This window comes from Bactrocera neohumeralis, chromosome 5 (assembly GCF_024586455.1).
Source record: "Bactrocera neohumeralis isolate Rockhampton chromosome 5, APGP_CSIRO_Bneo_wtdbg2-racon-allhic-juicebox.fasta_v2, whole genome shotgun sequence".
NCBI lineage: Eukaryota > Metazoa > Arthropoda > Insecta > Diptera > Tephritidae > Bactrocera > Bactrocera neohumeralis.
Genome location: NC_065922.1, coordinates 47292196 through 47309579, shown reverse-complemented (window position 1 = coordinate 47309579; position 17384 = coordinate 47292196). Strand labels below are relative to the sequence as shown.

The 17384-nt window shown below is 35.4% G+C and overlaps 4 protein-coding genes across 5 annotated transcripts; 2 read left to right on the top strand and 2 right to left on the bottom strand.

The window, feature by feature from the left end:
* Window positions 1-15: 15 nt before the first annotated feature.
* LOC126758901 (LSM12 homolog A) lies at window positions 16-2292 on the top strand. The gene is made up of 5 exons (XM_050473337.1): window positions 16-802; window positions 1480-1613; window positions 1682-1798; window positions 1871-2002; window positions 2069-2292. Exons 1-5 carry the CDS (start codon window positions 682-684, stop codon window positions 2234-2236), a joined length of 672 nt encoding a protein of 223 aa, XP_050329294.1. The 5' UTR covers window positions 16-681; the 3' UTR covers window positions 2237-2292.
* Window positions 2293-2753: 461 nt separating this feature from the next.
* Window positions 2754-4500, top strand: LOC126758896 (pleiotropic regulator 1). Its single transcript, XM_050473333.1, has 3 exons — window positions 2754-2988; window positions 3039-3406; window positions 3476-4500. Exons 1-3 carry the CDS (start codon window positions 2876-2878, stop codon window positions 4414-4416), a joined length of 1422 nt encoding a protein of 473 aa, XP_050329290.1. The 5' UTR covers window positions 2754-2875; the 3' UTR covers window positions 4417-4500.
* Window positions 4501-6200: 1700 nt separating this feature from the next.
* LOC126758894 (ubiquitin carboxyl-terminal hydrolase 7) lies at window positions 6201-13196 on the bottom strand. 2 transcript variants are annotated; one of them, XM_050473330.1, is made up of 4 exons: window positions 12491-13196; window positions 10994-12313; window positions 9303-10703; window positions 6201-8755 (listed from the first exon to the last, which is right to left on the bottom strand). In XM_050473330.1, exons 2-4 carry the CDS (start codon window positions 12176-12178, stop codon window positions 8009-8011), a joined length of 3333 nt encoding a protein of 1110 aa, XP_050329287.1. In that variant the 5' UTR covers window positions 12179-12313; window positions 12491-13196; the 3' UTR covers window positions 6201-8008. The 2 variants fall into 2 exon arrangements, with proteins under 2 accessions (XP_050329287.1, XP_050329288.1); XM_050473331.1 differs by lacking the exon at window positions 12491-13196 and having other exon boundaries at window positions 10994-12439.
* A 426-nt stretch (window positions 13197-13622) lies between these two features.
* On the bottom strand, window positions 13623-15517 carry LOC126758902 (plasminogen receptor (KT)). The gene is made up of 3 exons (XM_050473338.1): window positions 14912-15517; window positions 14596-14836; window positions 13623-14500 (listed from the first exon to the last, which is right to left on the bottom strand). The coding sequence occupies exons 1-3, from the start codon at window positions 14993-14995 to the stop codon at window positions 14367-14369; spliced, it is 459 nt and encodes a 152-aa protein (XP_050329295.1). The 5' UTR covers window positions 14996-15517; the 3' UTR covers window positions 13623-14366.
* Window positions 15518-17384: the final 1867 nt, after the last annotated feature.

Sequence of the window (17384 nt, the reverse complement as noted above, 5' to 3'; positions counted from 1 at the left end):
GATTGTGTTTTTTCAACTTGCCATCTCCTTCCTTTCGCTCCGCTCGTTTTTTAGAGCTTTAACCAAAAAATTTTTGGATAACGTCTGCATACGCCGTTTATTATTATTTTTCACTGTGTGAAAAAACGTAATTACTTTCGCATATATTATTGCAAATTGCATTTAACTTGCAAATAGCAAAGTTGCGCATAGTACATATGTGAGCAATAAAAATAAATGATAGGCAAAGGAAGAACACAGAAAATTACTACATAAGTAAATAGGGGAAAAGTGATCGAACAGCGGCAACAGCAGTGGAGTCAGTAAAAGTATATAATAATTGTTACAAAAAGAATCACGGAGAGTTACGGGCACAGTTAACACCTTCTACCCAATTGTTGTGAATTGATGCTTAAATGTTATTGAAAGCAAGTGACCAAAAATCTTAAACCCGAAACGAAAACAACAATATAAATACTTCCACAAGTCAACGTATGCACGGAGCTCTAGCAAAGAGCGATAAAAGAGACACGACCGCATTTTGTTGCATTGGTAAACGCTTTTACTGATTGTTTATAATTGTGGCGACTTACAATTCGAAAGTAAACGATAAACATCAGCACCGTTAATTTGATTAGCGATATCATAATTCACCTAAATTCGCGATATCATCATTAAGTTGTGTGGCGGCTTTCATTAAAAATGGCTGCGGTAAATGATTGCTTCACGATTGGATCATCTGTGCTGTGCACGACCTGTTTCAACGAGGAAGTGGAAGGCGAAGTACTAGCATTTGATCATAACACAAAAATGCTCATTTTAAGTATCCTTTTCAAAAACAAAACATTCAAAGCAGAATATCATAAAATTAATGAGAGAGTAACAATTTTTGTTAAGTTGAGTTAGCAAACATATGTTTGGTATGATTTTGAAATTGAACTATGGTGACCTTAGGAAATATATGATTATTGTTGAAAAGTAGTTATAATATACATAAGTTCTATTAGATAAGGTGGAGTGTAGTTTTTGAAAAATGGCTCCATTGGTTCAGGTTCATGTATAATATAAGCGAATTTGCGATAAGTTGGAGAAAGCTGCAATACGAGTAACAATACTGAGGTCAATCATCCGTATTGACTTTTGAGCCAATGAACACTAATTAAGTATGATGGTAGTAGTGGTACATATGTTAATAGTTGACAATATAAACAGGTGTTCAATTCTATGCCTGAGCGCGAAAGGTAAATAAAACTTATATTAATTATTCAATATTTGAATAGTGATGAATCCAAAAACAATTCCATTACATCATATTATTGTATACGGCATTAGTAGATTAAGTAATACGATCGAGTAAATGAATAGTGAGTGAAGATTCAAAAGTTTCAAATACTTGTTGATGTTGGTGGAAATTTTAAAATTTTTTGTAAATTGTTTATTTTCACGGTAGTTTTGTAAATAGAGGTAAGGTTTTCCTTAATTTCAATATTATTTATATAGAATGTCGTTCGAAAAACTCAGAGCAACTAAATGATGTTTACGTCCTGAATTTGTCGCTATGCAGCAATGTAAAAGTGATTAAGGAGTGCAATGGCAACTTTGTTGAAGATCCACAAAAGCTGAACTTGGAACAAGTATAATATAAAAAACTAACAATAAATAAAAAAGAATAATGTTCATATTATTTCTTTTTCTTTTGTAGATAAAAATTCGACTTCGCAATACAGTGCAGCAACGACAAACTTATCTTAAGTCAAGAAATGCGGATGTTAGTTTAGAAGCACAGGAATTGTACAGAACAATTGCAAAGCAGTTTAAGGTAAATAACATAACCTTACTATATTGTATTCAATTTAAATGAATAATTTTATCCCTTAAAATTTACTTATAGTCGAATGAAGTATCCTGGCAAGGTACCAACATACAAATATTTAACGAAGTCACTGTTTCTCCACCGTATAGAGTGGAAAATGTCATTTCAACTTCAAACAACAAGTCCTTATGCAATTACATAAAGAAAATGGTGAGTATTATGCAACTAGCTTAAGGAAATGCAACTAATTTATATTCCTTTTTTGCTCCATTTAAGATTGAGAAATTTTTCGAGGGTTCCTCCCAAGATAATAGCTCAGCTGCTGCGGGTACGTCTTCAGCTTCTTCGTCCACATCGTCGTCGTTGTCATCATCAGCACCTTCGGCCTCAGTAGGTACATCGTCGAGTAATGCGGCACCAGCTTCACCTGTGCCAGCCAATTAATAGAAAAGACCACAAAAATCGTTTAAAAAAATATATATATTTAAAAAAGCACAGAATGTTGTTTATCTTGTAGCAAGTTAGCACGTTTTCTAAACAGATTTGTGTTAAAGAGCTAGGTGACAAAACTAGACCGAATATGAATCCTCATTGATTCGGTCCAATCCGAATCAATTGTCATGGGAGCACTATACAAAAGCGTATTTATTTATTTTTTGAGTATTTGAACTTTGTATGTTTTAAAAGACTTTTTATAGACTTTTTCATTTAAAATTCAACTTATATTGAATTGTTTTCAACGAATATGATGATTATTAAGGAAAAAATTTAAATCACAAATAATAATATTATGAATTTTTCTTAAAAAACGTATTTTTCATAGTTTATATAATATTATAACATTTTATTTTATTTTATGAATTTATTTTTTTATTAAGTTAGTTATTCTATGTACCACACCAGGGTTAAAGTTTCGACATATAAAAAATACAACCCTGTGTGGGTTTATTTTTTTATATATATTTTGCTTCTGTTTATTATTTTATCCATGCGATGCATTGATTGAAAACAGGCGAACTTTTAATTTAACTAAAATTAATAGGTGTAAACTCATTTCACATATAAGAGCATAACAATTATAAAATGGAAGAGGTGCAGCGTCACAGCGTACATACGCTTATATTTCGTTCGTTAAAGCGCACACACGACATGTTTGTATCCAATCAGAGCGCATTGCCTGAAATCGACGAAAAACTGTGAGTAAATTAAACTCAGCTTAGCAGATTTTTATAAATAAAATTTTCAGATTAAATATTCGGAAATCCATTAAAGCAAAGGATACGTATGGTCTGGTTTTTGATCGTGTCTCTAAAGTCGCTGAAGCAAAAAAATTAGCTGCCTCTGCACCTGGTGGCGCATTAGAGGGACCAGAACGTACACTTGCCATCACAGACGGCAGCTTGGCTGGGGAGCACAATAACGGCTTGGTAGCAATAACAGAGAAAACTGCAACTGGTGGGGTGGAACATGCAAATGGCAACACATCACTTGTGGCCGCATCAGGGGCGCGCACCGGTACAACGGGCAGTAATGTACAATTAATACCCAAAAAGGCACCTACTATTCCGAAACCTACCTGGCATGCGCCATGGAAATTGTCACGAGTTATTTCTGGTAAATATAGTTAATTAGCGAATTTCAACAACTATTTTTTATAATTGTATATTGTACTCCTTTGCATAGGTCACTTGGGCTGGGTGCGCTGCATAGCTGTAGAACCTGGTAATGAGTGGTTTGCAACGGGTGCTGGTGATCGTGTAATAAAAATTTGGGATTTAGCCAGTGGTAAATTGAAACTCTCACTCACCGGACATGTGAGCACCGTTCGCGGCTTAGCAGTGAGTGCGAAACATCCCTACCTCTTCAGTTGTGGTGAAGATCGTCAAGTCAAATGTTGGGATCTCGAATATAATAAAGTTATTCGACATTATCATGGTCATTTATCTGCTGTGTATTCCATGGCGCTACATCCAACAATCGATGTTCTAGCCACATGCGGTCGTGACTCCACAGCACGCATTTGGGATATGCGTACTAAAGCCAATATACACACACTAACTGGGCACACTAATACAGTTGCCAGTGTGGTTGCGCAAGCAACTAATCCGCAAATTATAACCGGCTCACATGATTCTACAGTACGTTTATGGGATTTGGCTGCTGGCAAAAGTGTTTGCACATTAACGAACCATAAGAAATCTGTGCGTAGTATCGTCTTACATCCAACGCTTTATATGTTCGCCTCAGCATCGCCAGACAATATTAAGCAATGGCGCTGCCCTGAAGGTAATTTTGTGCAAAATATATCCGGTCACAATGCCATTGTTAATTGCATGGCTGTAAATGCGGATGGTGTGTTGGTTTCGGGTGGTGACAACGGTACAATGTTCTTCTGGGACTGGCGTACTGGTTACAATTTTCAACGTTTCCAGGCGCCTGTTCAGCCGGGCTCAATGGACAGTGAAGCCGGTATCTTTGCTATGTGCTTTGATCAGTCTGGTTCACGTTTAATCACGGCTGAGGCAGACAAGACGATAAAAATTTATAAAGAAGACAATGAGGCGAGCGAAGAGACGCATCCGGTCAATTGGCGTCCGGAGATATTAAAACGCAGAAAATTTTAAATAAGCTGTGTTCAATACCATATTGTGTATTTGTAGTTTTGAAATAAAAAAAAAATACTTTTATACTAAGCAAAACGACTGCAATTAGATCTGTGTAAATTTGTTTGTTTTTGAACCCTTTGAATATGCGGACTTGGGTATGTATGTATGTAAATCGCAAAATAAACGCAATGGATTTTTATTCGTCGAAAGCTTTTATATTGCATTGATGTAATCCTCGAAAAATCCGTTAATCGGGCTATAGGTTAAGATCGATGGGAAGTCATACAGGCGATAGCGGTAATTCAGTTTTTAATTTCAACCGCTACAAAATGTTTTTTGATAATTTAATGTACTTAAACATTTTTAACAACATGGAATTGGCATATTCCGTTGTTTTCGCTTTCTTTATTTTCTTTATTTATTTTTAAGTTTTTCTATTTGTTTTGATTGCAATAACTTTTACATACACATACATGCATATATGATGCATAATAAATTTAAATGATACTTTGTTATGTATACCTCTATTGCCGTTGTCGCTCCTTTTAAAAATTATTTTTAATTTGGTTGCAGTATGTGTCACTTTGGAGAAACATAAATTCAGTATAAATAAAACATATATCATTTTTATTTGTTTACTTCCTTAAAATCGTCTTCTCTCATTCGTTTATACATAATAAAAAAACAGCATTATGTAAACACTATTTATTATAATTTAATTGAAATTGCAACACTCACATATTTTACCGTTTGACGAAACCTGCCATCCAACCGGTTATCAAAAAAATAAAAAAAATTATGGTTTTAATCAATTAACTTTTGACATATTAGATGATCGGCTTTAATTCATTTAAGAACTTGCATCATAATTAATTATACATTCGATAAAGAATATCTCTAAAATGTAAATTTTTGAGCTAACCTGAAATTTCAGAAAAGTTGTCTCGAGAACACGCCTGGAATTTATATTATAAAAGGGAAATACGATGTAATTAAATTATCTTAAATTTTTTTGGTTAAAAGGCTATATTCATTTATGAATTTCAAAACCAAAATATTCTCCGAAAATTAATTTGAAGTTGATCCGGGAAATGTATGCGAAAATATGAACGTGTTTGTAAGAATTTTTCAACTTAGCGTAATCGGTTCTCAAACCTATAAACTCGTTTTTCACTAAAAGGTTTTTTCACACGATCTTCTAAGATTTATTTGCCAGGTCAAGATTGGAGAATTGAAAGATTGTTGTAATAATAACGACTTTTAAAGCCTCTAAACTCTGAAGTGTAATGTTTTTCACAAAAAAAAAGCTTTTCGCCAAAAGTAAAATAATTTTACTACTCTTTCAGATCATTACCTTTATTCATCTATAGTAAAAATTATTAGTATTTTTTTTTAATTTTTGGGTGTGAGATCAATTTGACCAGAAAAATCTTCCTAATCGCTGGATACCTTTCTCGGATGTTCTTCTGAATATGCGCTACGCAAACAAGGGAATAAAAATTTTTTTAAAGTGAATCACCGATTATTAAAGTGAGAATTTTTGTTTTTTGAATTTATATAAAATGCCTTTTCAAAAGATTTCAAAAAACGCGTTTTTCTGCCTTGCCAGTGAATAAAAGCTTTTAAGTAAATGAAAAATACGGTACATCATGTCGTATTTGTACTAAAATTTAAAATACCTACCTCCGCTTAAGTTCACATTAGCTATTTTAACACACTAAATTCAAGATATGTATTAAAAGCTAGATGCTTTGAGATAAAGTCGAGTGTATTCGATTTCTTTAGAAAAAAAAATGCATGGATTAAAACAAATTAATTTTGATTATACATATGTATTAATAAAAAAAATTAACAATAATTAACGGAATACTCGGTGCATACAAATAGCTTTGCTTACAATTATATACACAACCGCCCCAGAACTTAAAAAAACGGCTTTAGCTGACAATATCAAATAGAAGTACGAACTCCTCCCCACCACTCATAATCAATCATACGCATAATCACTGTGCAGCATTCTCTTATGGATGTGTTGGTGTTAATGGAATAAAGAACTCTGTTATCAGTAAGCATGAGCAGAATCTTTCAGATTATGTGTGATATGGAAGTTATTAAAATCCTTTTGACGCAAAAGTAATATGTGCGTGTGTGAATTTTTTTACGTATGCATGCGTTGGCGTTTTTACTGATGTACTAAATGGGTTATCTAAAAATCATTATCGCAACATTTTGTTTTGTTAGATTCAATTTATGTATATCTCTATTTTTTCTCTTTAATATAATATATATATAAGTGTGTGTTTATGTATATTTCAAATTATTCTACTTGCATTCAATGCGTTTCCATGTTGATGTTGTTTTTGTTGTTGCTGCTGCTGCCTACATTTACATAGCGACTTCGCATGCATTGCGATTACTCAAGAATAATGTTGCGGTAGTGTAAAATTGCTTTGATTCGCTAAATGAAATCAGGTAGAGGTATACAGAGACAGTTGTGGCTCCTGAAATGCACCTAACTAACATCTGCAATTTATATGCGCGGATTGAGCGCCCGAATACTCGCCAAACAAAATGCAAACTATAACGCACTCCACCAATATCGTACTTGCTACGTCGATTCCAATCAGCCAGTAAACGACGCAGCCAACGTCACCAGCACCGTCGTCGATTGTTAAGATGCTACTTGCATAACAAAATTTTGCGTAAATTTTAGTTTTTTCTTTTACATTCGTACGCCTAAGTTAATTTTTAAATATACATATACATATTTATATATATATATATTAAAGTAGTACATTTTTAATTTAATATTTTTTATTTTAGTTTAATTTTAAAGTTCGGTTTATTTGTTTTGTTAAAGTGTGTTCTGTATTTCCATTTATAGTTTATGCTCTATTGTTTGTGTGTGTGTGAGAGTGTGTGTGATTGTGAGTTTTGTGAAAATTTTGCAGGCGAAGCTCTTTTGAAACACATTCGAAACTATAAAAGCAAACAACAATTCACAAACACCCTACGCTTCTTGTTGTTGCCATATCTGGTTTGTTTTTAATATTTTTGTTTTTGCTTGCTTGTTTGCGCTTAAAATTGTTGTTGGTTGGTTAGTTGGCTGATTGACAAATCGGTTGTTTGGTAGTCCGTCGGTCGGTCGGTCGGTCGGTCGGATGGTTACTTGTTTGCTTCACTTTGTTGTTGGCTGCACACATATTTTGTTTTGTTGCCATTGCGGTTGCAGCTATTTGTAAGTATGTTCGTGTTGTTGTTGTTGTTGTTGTTACGGCGTATATGCAGCATATGTAAACATAAGAACAAGACATACATTAGCAACTTTTTTGTTATGGTTTCCAATTTGTTTTTATCGTTTATCGTGCTATAATTTAAACTCGTCTCTCGTCTTTTAGCCATAAAGCCCCATTTTAAAATTATTCTGCTACAATACTACCCGCTGTTTTCATGCTTCTCTCCGCATATTTTCCTCCAATTCGGCAGTTCGCATTTTCTCGATTATTACATATTTTTGTTTTTGTTGTTATTTGCACGCACACATTATCGATCCCACAATGAGTTCATCTTTTGTTATGTTTTTGTTGTTTTTCGCCAATTATATTCTAATTTAATTGTAAATCTTAATCGCTTTCTCGGAGAAATTTAAGGATGTTCGCTTTCTGGATTTATTTATGTGATCTAGTCCAAAGTAAGGCAAATGTGCATTAGACCAAGTGCGATAGATCTCCATATCGACCGGTGTATTGTCGTTAACCTCGTTCGGATGCCCCATTGAGATGACAGCAAACTTGAAATTCTCCCACTCTTTATCGGGCACATTCAGACGCTTTTGTATGCGTTGTTTTAGCGCACCATATGGTTCGTTATGTTTCGCTTTGATCAAGAATGGCACACCAAAGGAATTGTATATCTCTTTGCTGTAATGTGCCACGGGAACGAGTATCTCATTCTCGGCCAGTTGCATATCTTCGGCAGGCACTTCCTCAATGCGGAAAGTCTTCTGCGCACTTTGTGCCGTCAGCGTTTCGTTGGTCTTTTGTAGCGCTTCCAGCGGCATATCTTCTTTGTATATGGTGGCGATTTTGTGATTGGCCACTTTTAGTAATCGCAATTTCTTGCGACTATTTTCAGCGAATTGTATCTTTTTGGCAGCCTCGTCCAATAGACCTTTGACATTCTCATTCTTATTGGGATACAGTACTAGTTCTTTTTCCTCCTTAAGATCATTTGAGACCCAAATGCATTTGAATTGTTTCTTATTGTCGAGTTCGTGGATGCTGAGAGACAGTCTTTGATAGAAGAGCTTTTTGGTTGCGCTCTGCTTGCAGTATGCGACTAGATCCTTTACAGTTCCCTGGAATTACATTTTTAATTCAATTAAATATAGCATTTTTATTAAAACAGAATTAAATTGGCAAAATAGAAAAATATCTATGTATGTTCCAACCCATGCTGTCAGAATTTTTATTTTTCCCCCTTAAATGATATATGACATGGTCCGAACGATGAGAATACGGAAGAAAAGCGTTTTTTTATTCGAAATCGTTTTAAAGAAACAGCAGTTATAAGAGCGAGATGTGTGGTGTGCTGAGTGACCGACTTGAAACTTTAAAAGCGTAAACTTTCCTCCATCGTATCTCAAACACGATGACTTGAAATATTTTGATTTTTTTTTAATAAATTGGCATCGGCATCGGCCGATTCTTTGTCAACTAGCCGATTAATCGATATCGGCCAAAAATTGGGCATCGGTCGGATACTAGTATTTAGTCTTACACCATTAAAACTACCAAACAAACTAGTATAAGGGAATATAAGCACAACAAGGATCTGAAATAATTTCTCCAACTTCTACGAACTGTATTTTAAATAAATTAAATTTCTTGCTGCTATGCACTCACCTTGAACGTGTATGGAACGGCATTGCCGGGTGTCTCTTTGTAACTACTGACACACATAAAGAACTGCAATTTGTTTGGATCGGTATTGAGTCGCTCTGCGACCGCTTTTGCCATTTGATCGTAATTGTAACGGTTGGAAAGTTCTAGTACGATTTCCGGTTCATTGGGATTGCATTTATCACAGAACGTGATTTCCACTCTATACACCAAATCCAAGAAATAATCTTCGACGGTAGGCAAATCTAGTTTGATGTCAATATGTTCCTTTTCGAATATTAATATATTGCCCTGCAGATTGTCCGGATGCAGGTAAAGCACATTCTCTAGTGGTTCATTGATATTGGTAATTTTTTTGTCGTGACATTCATCGAATACCGTTAATTCGGTGTCTGGCTCAAAGCCCAAGTGCGTATTCACCTCCGTGACAATTTCGCTTAAACGCCGACTACGTGGCTGTTGTGAGCAGCCAATATAATTTAAACGCTTATTACATGCATCATAATACTTAAAGAAAAGCAGCACTTCTTGTTTGGGATTGAACGGTGGCAACGGGCGGCCAGGTACAAGCGGTGACGCCAACTCTATGAAGATCACCCATGGTTTCTGTGCAGAAGCGACTTGCTCAATTGGACTCAAACCCTCTCGTTGGAAATCAAAGTACAGAAATTTTTGCGATTGTGTCGCAAACAGAATCCAGAGGCGCATACGATCTTTGGGCACGCCAAATGACTTCACGAACGCGTCCATCATCTCTTCGACAGTTTGTGTTTGTTTTAACTTGAATAGACGTTGATGCACTTTATCCAAATCAAATAGTCGCCGCTTCTGTTGCGCCTCAAAGTATTCTTCTAGGATAACATGTATGGATACATATAAGTTTGCCTCGCTGCGCTCCTTACGACGTGCCATTTCGATACGTTTCTCCAGTTCTAAACGTTCCACTAATTCACTGGGTATTTCATTTTCGGGTATATCGCTGAGTACGCGTTCCAATTCGGATTTACGTATGTAGACTAACATATAAGCGTTGCTGCATTTTGCATGGAACGAGATTTCATCATCATTTCCTCCATAATTCTGTTCAATGGCTTCGACCCGACGACAACTGGAGACGACATCATCATCGAATTTGAACCATTTTCCGTCCGCTTTCGGATTAATGAATACCACATAGTGGCCGCCATGGTTGTCACCCGAATGTACAAGCACTGCATGCAAAACATACTCGGCTGGTGTCTTCTCCTTCTCAGCCAAATATTCGTCTAAGTTTATGCGATCGTAAAACTCGAAACGATCGTTATATTTGATGGAACTATCTGTTATGGGATCATATTGGAAACGCATTAAATGCAAATGCAACACGGGCGGAAAAGCCGTGAAGATAACTCCCTTGCTTGCCTCCTATATCGTACAAAAGAAATACAAAGGTAAAAGTTGGTACAATTATCAACAATATAGTCAATATATCTACTTTTATTAAAATAATAATACTAATAATAATAATAATATTAAATAATAATAATAATAATAAAGCTATAGCAACTTAAAGAAGATCAAAAAAATCTAAACTAAAACAATCTAAACAATCAACATTTCATCCAACTGGAATTCACTTTAAATTGTTTCCTACATTTTCATTATTTACTAGCATATTTCAAAATTGTATATATTATTTAGCAAATGAAACTCACCTGGAGGCCATGCACACCCGCATCGTACTTATTATCACCCTCAAGTGTTTCAGATGCTATATAATCCTTGAAAGAATCGTAGATATTGTTTTTATCCTTTATGTTCAACTGTATGTCGTAGAAGGTTTCGTAACGTGTACTGTTATAATCAACATTCTTGCATTTTATATATGAAGACATTTTACCCTCAAACAAACCCGGTATGGTGCCTTCTAAACATGTACCCTTCATTTTCGATTCTAATTTATCGAGCAGAACTCGTAAGAATTCCTGTACATCATGTTGCATAAACGAGTCAAGTGTTTCCCAACCGAATGACTTGGTAAGCTTTTTAGTGCCTACTGGGCGGTCGCCGAATTGTAGATCATGAAAAACGCGTTGTAATGATAATCCGACCGATTTGGTACTATCATCGGCCTCTGTCGGTATTTTGTAAACAGCACGTCGCAATTGATTAGTAAAATAGAGTGTTTGCAGCAATGAATTCATATAACATGTTGCTCCTTGATTTTTAAGTCCCACATAACCAGTATGTTTTTTGGAATCCCAAAGCACACCGTGCGGTGCATCTGCCACAACGTGCACCTCCAATGTAATAGCGCCATTGTGTATGTAACACTTTTCGGGCTCCTGTAATTCTGACCACGTAATAAAGTTTGAATAACCGTAGTCGTTCTCTTTGGAGTAAAAAAGATGCTTAATACGCGCACGAGTAAATGGTGGTGCATCTGGTTTGTGACATTTCAGTCGTAATTCAGCGATGGCGTTACACGACCATGTAGGTGATTCGTTTTCGCCATTACATTGAAGGAAGAAACCTAACGCTCGCTCATTTGGGATTACCATAATTTTCCATGGCAACATGCGTACATATACGGGTGGTGAGAGATGTTGTTGCTTAAGCTGCGTTATATTGTCCACCGTATATGAAAATGTAGCTTCAGAACGAAACTGATCGTCCTTGGGATCGTCGACGGACGTCATCTCCTGTTCGTTGGCGTATGGCGAAGTGTTGTCGGCTAGTAATTGCTGCGGCGGACCGTTACCGTTCTCGTTGGGCAGCTGTTCTGCTGGCAAATGCAGCTTATTTAATTGTTGCTGTTGCTGATGTTGCAGGTCGCTTGTGATTATTTCGACCTCTTGTGTGTCCATTGCCTCTATCGATTGGTCGGGCTCGATTTCCATTTTCTCGTCACAATTACGCTTTAAATTCAATTTTACAGCGCCCCGCAACCGCACTTTTTCTTTTACACACTTCGTCGTCGCTGTGCTATGATGATGAGTCTTTGGCTACAACGCGACCTTTTACAAAATCTTTCACTAAGAATCGGAAATGAACAAATAAAAAAGTCACTAGTCAATACGTCAGACATGAAAGTGAACGTGAAAAAAATATTATTTATTTTTCAATTTTCCAATCATTCTCACACTGAGCAGATGATGAAGGGAAATGAAAATTCGTAAAATGTGACTCTCTTATGTTCCTTACATTCTTACCTGTCAAAATTATGTCTTATTTTTGCACCCTTTCAGTTCTGCTCTTCTTCTTTCTTATTGCTTTCCTTCCACTTTGGCACTCGAGCAGGCGGTCTCTAACACCCCGCACAAACTGTTCTTTTTCTAGTCTTTACCTTTACCTATCCTCTTTACTTCTTTGGAATCAACTTCTTTTTCAGATGCTTTCACGATTCACTATCTTTTCGAAGCTTTTATTTACGCCAGCCGTTCTTCCGCTCGCTTTTTGGTATTTTGTTTCTTTATTGTTTTCAATTGTGGACACTTTTAAAATCTTATGAGCAAATGCTTTTTTCACCTCCTATATCTTTACAATTGCTAATGCTGTGCTGCTTTGATGAAGACGATAAAATTCCGAACCAAAGGCAAAAGCAAATAGGGGAACACACAATACAATTAAACGAAGACAACGGAGGACAAGGTAACGTTGAGGTTGTGTGGTAAAATCAGAATGAGTGTACAATGCAAATTCGCCAAATTCCTCTTGTGGACTTTGCCGATTACTTTTCCACAAGCTTTCCTTTGTTTTTATGCAACAAAATTTATGATTTTCCTTTCGAAAGATGATAACCAAAGTGCGAGGCACACTTTTCACTAGTTTTCACACTTATTTGTAGGTATTTTCCTCAAATTATCGCCTTAAGAAAATTTACATCTTTTTCCAAGTCGCACTGCCGCTACTGTTACTACTTTTCAATTGTCAAATTGGATACAGTGTTGCATTTCAATTCTACTGTGAAAAAATTGGAGCATTTTGGGTTGCACTATGTTGCGTTAACTTTTTGAGTTGCGGGATCAGTTATTTTTATGAACATAAAGAAATGGAAGCATAATTTTAATAGGCACATGAATTTGTTAAGTCACTCTAGAAAGTTTATTTTTCTTAGTTGCCCATTTGGTACAATTTAGAGTTCTATATACAATTATATATATGAATTTTCATATAAACGTTTTGTCAGTGCTGCCAATTTACTTAACAAAAGGTTGTGGGAAAAGGAAAAGGCGCCATTCTATTGAAAGTTCTCCTAGTTTTCGTGATTCAATTTTATATACTTTTGCTAATGCATGTTTTCTTTTAAGTTGATGTGAAATATAAAAAAATGTTTCCGTGATCTTAAGGATTTTAAAGAAATAAATATTTATTAGCAAATTGCTGTATCGATTTTTCTAACAAGAATTATTCGTACACCTTTTTATTATTTTTTCGTAATTTTTGAATTTGCACTATTATAATTCATTAAATGTAATTAAGAGTATATTTGTAAGTAAGTACTATGATCAATCACATGAATTAAGGTTGAATGATAGTTTTGAAACCCCTCGAATACGAAGTTCTGCTATTACTTTGCATACATTTGTGTATGTACATGCATGCGTACAAATGTATAATAGTATATTATGACAATTATTTATTATAATATATTATACGATAACATTTCGATACTGTTATTTTCATATATTGTGTGTGCGTTAAATGTATGTAGTTAGAACTCGACTTTCTTAAAGTATCTTTTTAACATTTCCAAAATTACTATGATATTATGGACAATATAATTATATTGAATAGTAAAAAATCGTTTATACACATCAATAATTGCGAAATATTCGTATATACATATACATACATATATAAGTACATGCACGTTTAGAAAATGGCTAATCTTATAAGTAATTCGAATATTGTCACAAACTTTCAATTGCATAAATATGTATGTTTAAATTTCAAAAAAGTGAATATAAAACGGTTAAATACATATGAATGTAGTTGATTGGAAAAGTAATTATTTCATTGAGCAATATATGAAATGTAAAGATTTCAATAACATGGAAAGCATAGATAAACTGTTAATGGATAAGCCTATGAAGGATGTGGATGTAATTTCTTTTCGATTTCATTTTCGACACGTGCCTCATCCAGCGATGATACAGTTGGCAAGCCGCCAGGCCAGTGCAGCAGCTCGTTCTCGTGCTCTAATATCATATTGGCTTCAGCTGCAATAAAAAATGAGACCAAAAAAAAAAAAAATAGGAGTTTACAAAAGCCGTTTTTTCAAACGATTTTGACTCAGATATTGAATCAAACATACCTTGAATGCGATGTACTTTGCTGCCGTAAGCTAAATCGGCATAATAGGCCATAACAAAGGTCAAGGGAACCATTGGTAGCAACGCGGCTTTTCGACGAATGTGCTGATAATATTGCCAGCAACCAATGCTCGAGGTCATATAGAAGGCGCTTAACCAATAGAAGAGCTCACGTTTGCCAGCAATATAAGTTGCCATTTCGCGCTCTTTTATCTGATAGTGCAATTGTATCCAGCGTTCCATCTATAAGATCGATTTTTACAGAAATTATATAATTAAAATAAAATTTGTGTGTATCATGTACATTGATGCACTTACTTTCAACTCCTGACACTTCCGGTACGCTGGATCATCGTGCGACGGAAAGTTGGACGCAGCATTGCGCGACGACGACGAACCCATCGCTTTTTATTGACCTAATAATTATTTCGACAAAGCAAACACTGGAATATCACACGCTGTTACACAGCGAAAGCGATTACTTCACTAGCGATGAACACAGATTATACGCTGCTTTTACGAAAAGTTAGAATTGCACATAAAAAAAAATACTATTTACGCATAAAACGTTTTGCTCTAACTAATATTTGCTAATTTATAGATATTTATTTGGACTCATGTAATTAGGATATTACTTTTAATAATTGCACGTAATAGTTCATCACTGCGACTGACTTTGGCTGTGTATTTGACTTTCTGGACGATTTGCAGAGTATAATGGCACGTAATGCATGAAATTTTTAATGTTTTTTTGTTCTCTCCTCTTTGATTCTATGCAGGTCTTTTTGAGATTTCGTTAGCTAACACGAGTTGGCTGGCGTTCCAAATACTCAGGCGTGCGCAGTATAAATATTAATGAGATTTCTTGTTGGTGAAGTGATTATTTTGATTATTGTTGATTGTTTTGCTGCTCGGAGAGCCTTGCACTCTGTATATCAACAACTTAAATCTGTCACCACAAGTAAAACAAAATTTCTCAATTGCTTTGCAAATCGCGCTGGAATTGTGGACTTGCGGTGTCAGAGCAGTGATAAACAAAAATTTTTGTTTGGTTTGGAGCGCAGCGAAGATTGTTGAGCACACAATGTCAAACATTCTTATTGCCGCTCAGCTGTGACGATTTTGCTATGCTTCCTAAACAATGATTAGTAGAGCGTTAATAAGCTGGTTTAAAATACCTACAATTTACGGTTATTACTTGCGGTTTAACAATCAATAAACAACAACATTTTTGTTCATACAATATTAACAATCAAATATTAAATGCGAAATTTGTATATCTACTTTAGAGTAGTTTTTATATAATAATGTAATCATGCACTTCCTCACGTACTTCCATGTTGTCATCACCGCAAAATTGCTATTTTTGTACATGACATACATACATAAGTACATATTTATGTATATTACTATATTTCTAGTGCGCTTGTTCGCCAAAAATGTCGTCATTTGCTTAGAATATTAAATGGAAAATACTAAATTGAATAATTTGGCGAAAACAATGTGTACTTCTTTTAAGTGTCGAAGAGAATAGATTGTACATATCTAGATATATGTACATCAGCTATGCTGCTGAATTCCGGAAACATATTTTGACGCCATGTCTATGTCGAGAATATTGCTGCCGCTAGCGCATCAATTGAGGAAGACCCAAACCAGTCTCTCACACGTAGTTCGCAAGCGTTGGGCATCTATGTGACGTCGTTGTGGCAAATATTGCGAAAAGATCTTGGCTTGCATCCTTACAAGATCAAATTGGAGCAAGAACTGAAGCCGCTTGACCACCAGAATCGTCGTATGTTCGTGAATTGGGCTGAGCAACAACTTGAAAATGATTCGGATTTTCATTTCTGGTTGAATGGTTTCGTCAATAAGCAAAATATGCGTTATTTGTCAGGCAGAAATCCATACGTACGCCATGAGTCGCCATTGTATCGCGAAGAAATTACGGTTTGGCGCAGTTTATGGGCCGGCGGCGTCATTGGGCCGTACTTCTTCCGTGATGATCAAGATAGGCACGGTACTGTGAATGGGAATCGCTACCGCTCAATGATAACTGAATATTTTGGCCCGATTTGGATTGACTTGGACAATATGTGGTTCCAAAAAGACGGCGCCACAAGCCACATAGTGATTTGTAACATTTGCCGCCGTTATGCTATTTCCTGTTGGGCTGCGTCAAGTCTATGGTCTATGCCAACAAGCTAGCGATGAAATTCGTACGACTTTCGAACGTGAAATTGCAGCAGTATCGGCAAATTTATGCTTGAACCGTCGAAAATTGGGTTCAGCGTCTGGACTTCTGCAAGCGTGTCCGTGATGGTCATGCAAAAGACATCGAGTTTCATACATGATGGCATCGAATGTACTTTCACAGGAATAAAGAATTTCATTGATATCCCAAACCGCTATTGTTTAAACAAACTTTTGTAGCGCTCTTTTGAAAAAAAAAACCGTTATTTGCGAATGGTATTATTACGGCTTCGGAGCAGACGACGTTTTCTTGTTTTTTTGGAGTTAGTCAAAATGAAACACCTCTTAGTATATTTCTACTATAAAAAAACTCAAAAACTTCCGCATTTAGGAAATATTGAAACGGTTGCTATTGATGTTGATATGTATGTATATGAAATCAACGGTCCTACAAGTTTTAAAATTTTGGTTTTTTCTACGAATGGCAAATTAATTGTTTTAACTTTGATTCGATTAATTATCTTCTTTAGTATTATAAATATGTGTTTTTAAAGGAGCAATTGAACAATTAGTTATTTAGATCTAGTTGTTTCATCAT

Excerpts from the sequence above, each read along its gene's own strand:
- LOC126758901 (XM_050473337.1), top strand. The coding sequence starts at position 682 with ATGGCTGCGGTAAATGATTGCTTCACGATTGGATCATCTGTGCTGTGC. Across the intron at positions 1,614-1,681 it reads AAAAGCTGAACTTGGAACAA|ATAAAAATTCGACTTCGCAA; the intron begins GTATAATATAAA and ends TTTCTTTTGTAG. Across the intron at positions 1,799-1,870 it reads CAATTGCAAAGCAGTTTAAG|TCGAATGAAGTATCCTGGCA; the intron begins GTAAATAACATA and ends ATTTACTTATAG.
- LOC126758896 (XM_050473333.1), top strand. The coding sequence starts at position 2,876 with ATGGAAGAGGTGCAGCGTCACAGCGTACATACGCTTATATTTCGTTCG. Across the intron at positions 2,989-3,038 it reads CCTGAAATCGACGAAAAACT|ATTAAATATTCGGAAATCCA; the intron begins GTGAGTAAATTA and ends TAAAATTTTCAG. Across the intron at positions 3,407-3,475 it reads ATTGTCACGAGTTATTTCTG|GTCACTTGGGCTGGGTGCGC; the intron begins GTAAATATAGTT and ends TCCTTTGCATAG.
- LOC126758894 (XM_050473330.1), bottom strand. The coding sequence starts at position 12,178 with ATGGAAATCGAGCCCGACCAATCGATAGAGGCAATGGACACACAAGAG. Across the intron at positions 10,704-10,993 it reads CGGGTGTGCATGGCCTCCAG|GAGGCAAGCAAGGGAGTTAT; the intron begins GTGAGTTTCATT and ends TGTACGATATAG. Across the intron at positions 8,756-9,302 it reads CCGTTCCATACACGTTCAAG|GGAACTGTAAAGGATCTAGT; the intron begins GTGAGTGCATAG and ends ATGTAATTCCAG.
- LOC126758902 (XM_050473338.1), bottom strand. The coding sequence starts at position 14,995 with ATGGGTTCGTCGTCGTCGCGCAATGCTGCGTCCAACTTTCCGTCGCAC. Across the intron at positions 14,837-14,911 it reads GGAAGTGTCAGGAGTTGAAA|ATGGAACGCTGGATACAATT; the intron begins GTAAGTGCATCA and ends TCGATCTTATAG. Across the intron at positions 14,501-14,595 it reads CAAAGTACATCGCATTCAAG|CTGAAGCCAATATGATATTA; the intron begins GTATGTTTGATT and ends TTTTTATTGCAG.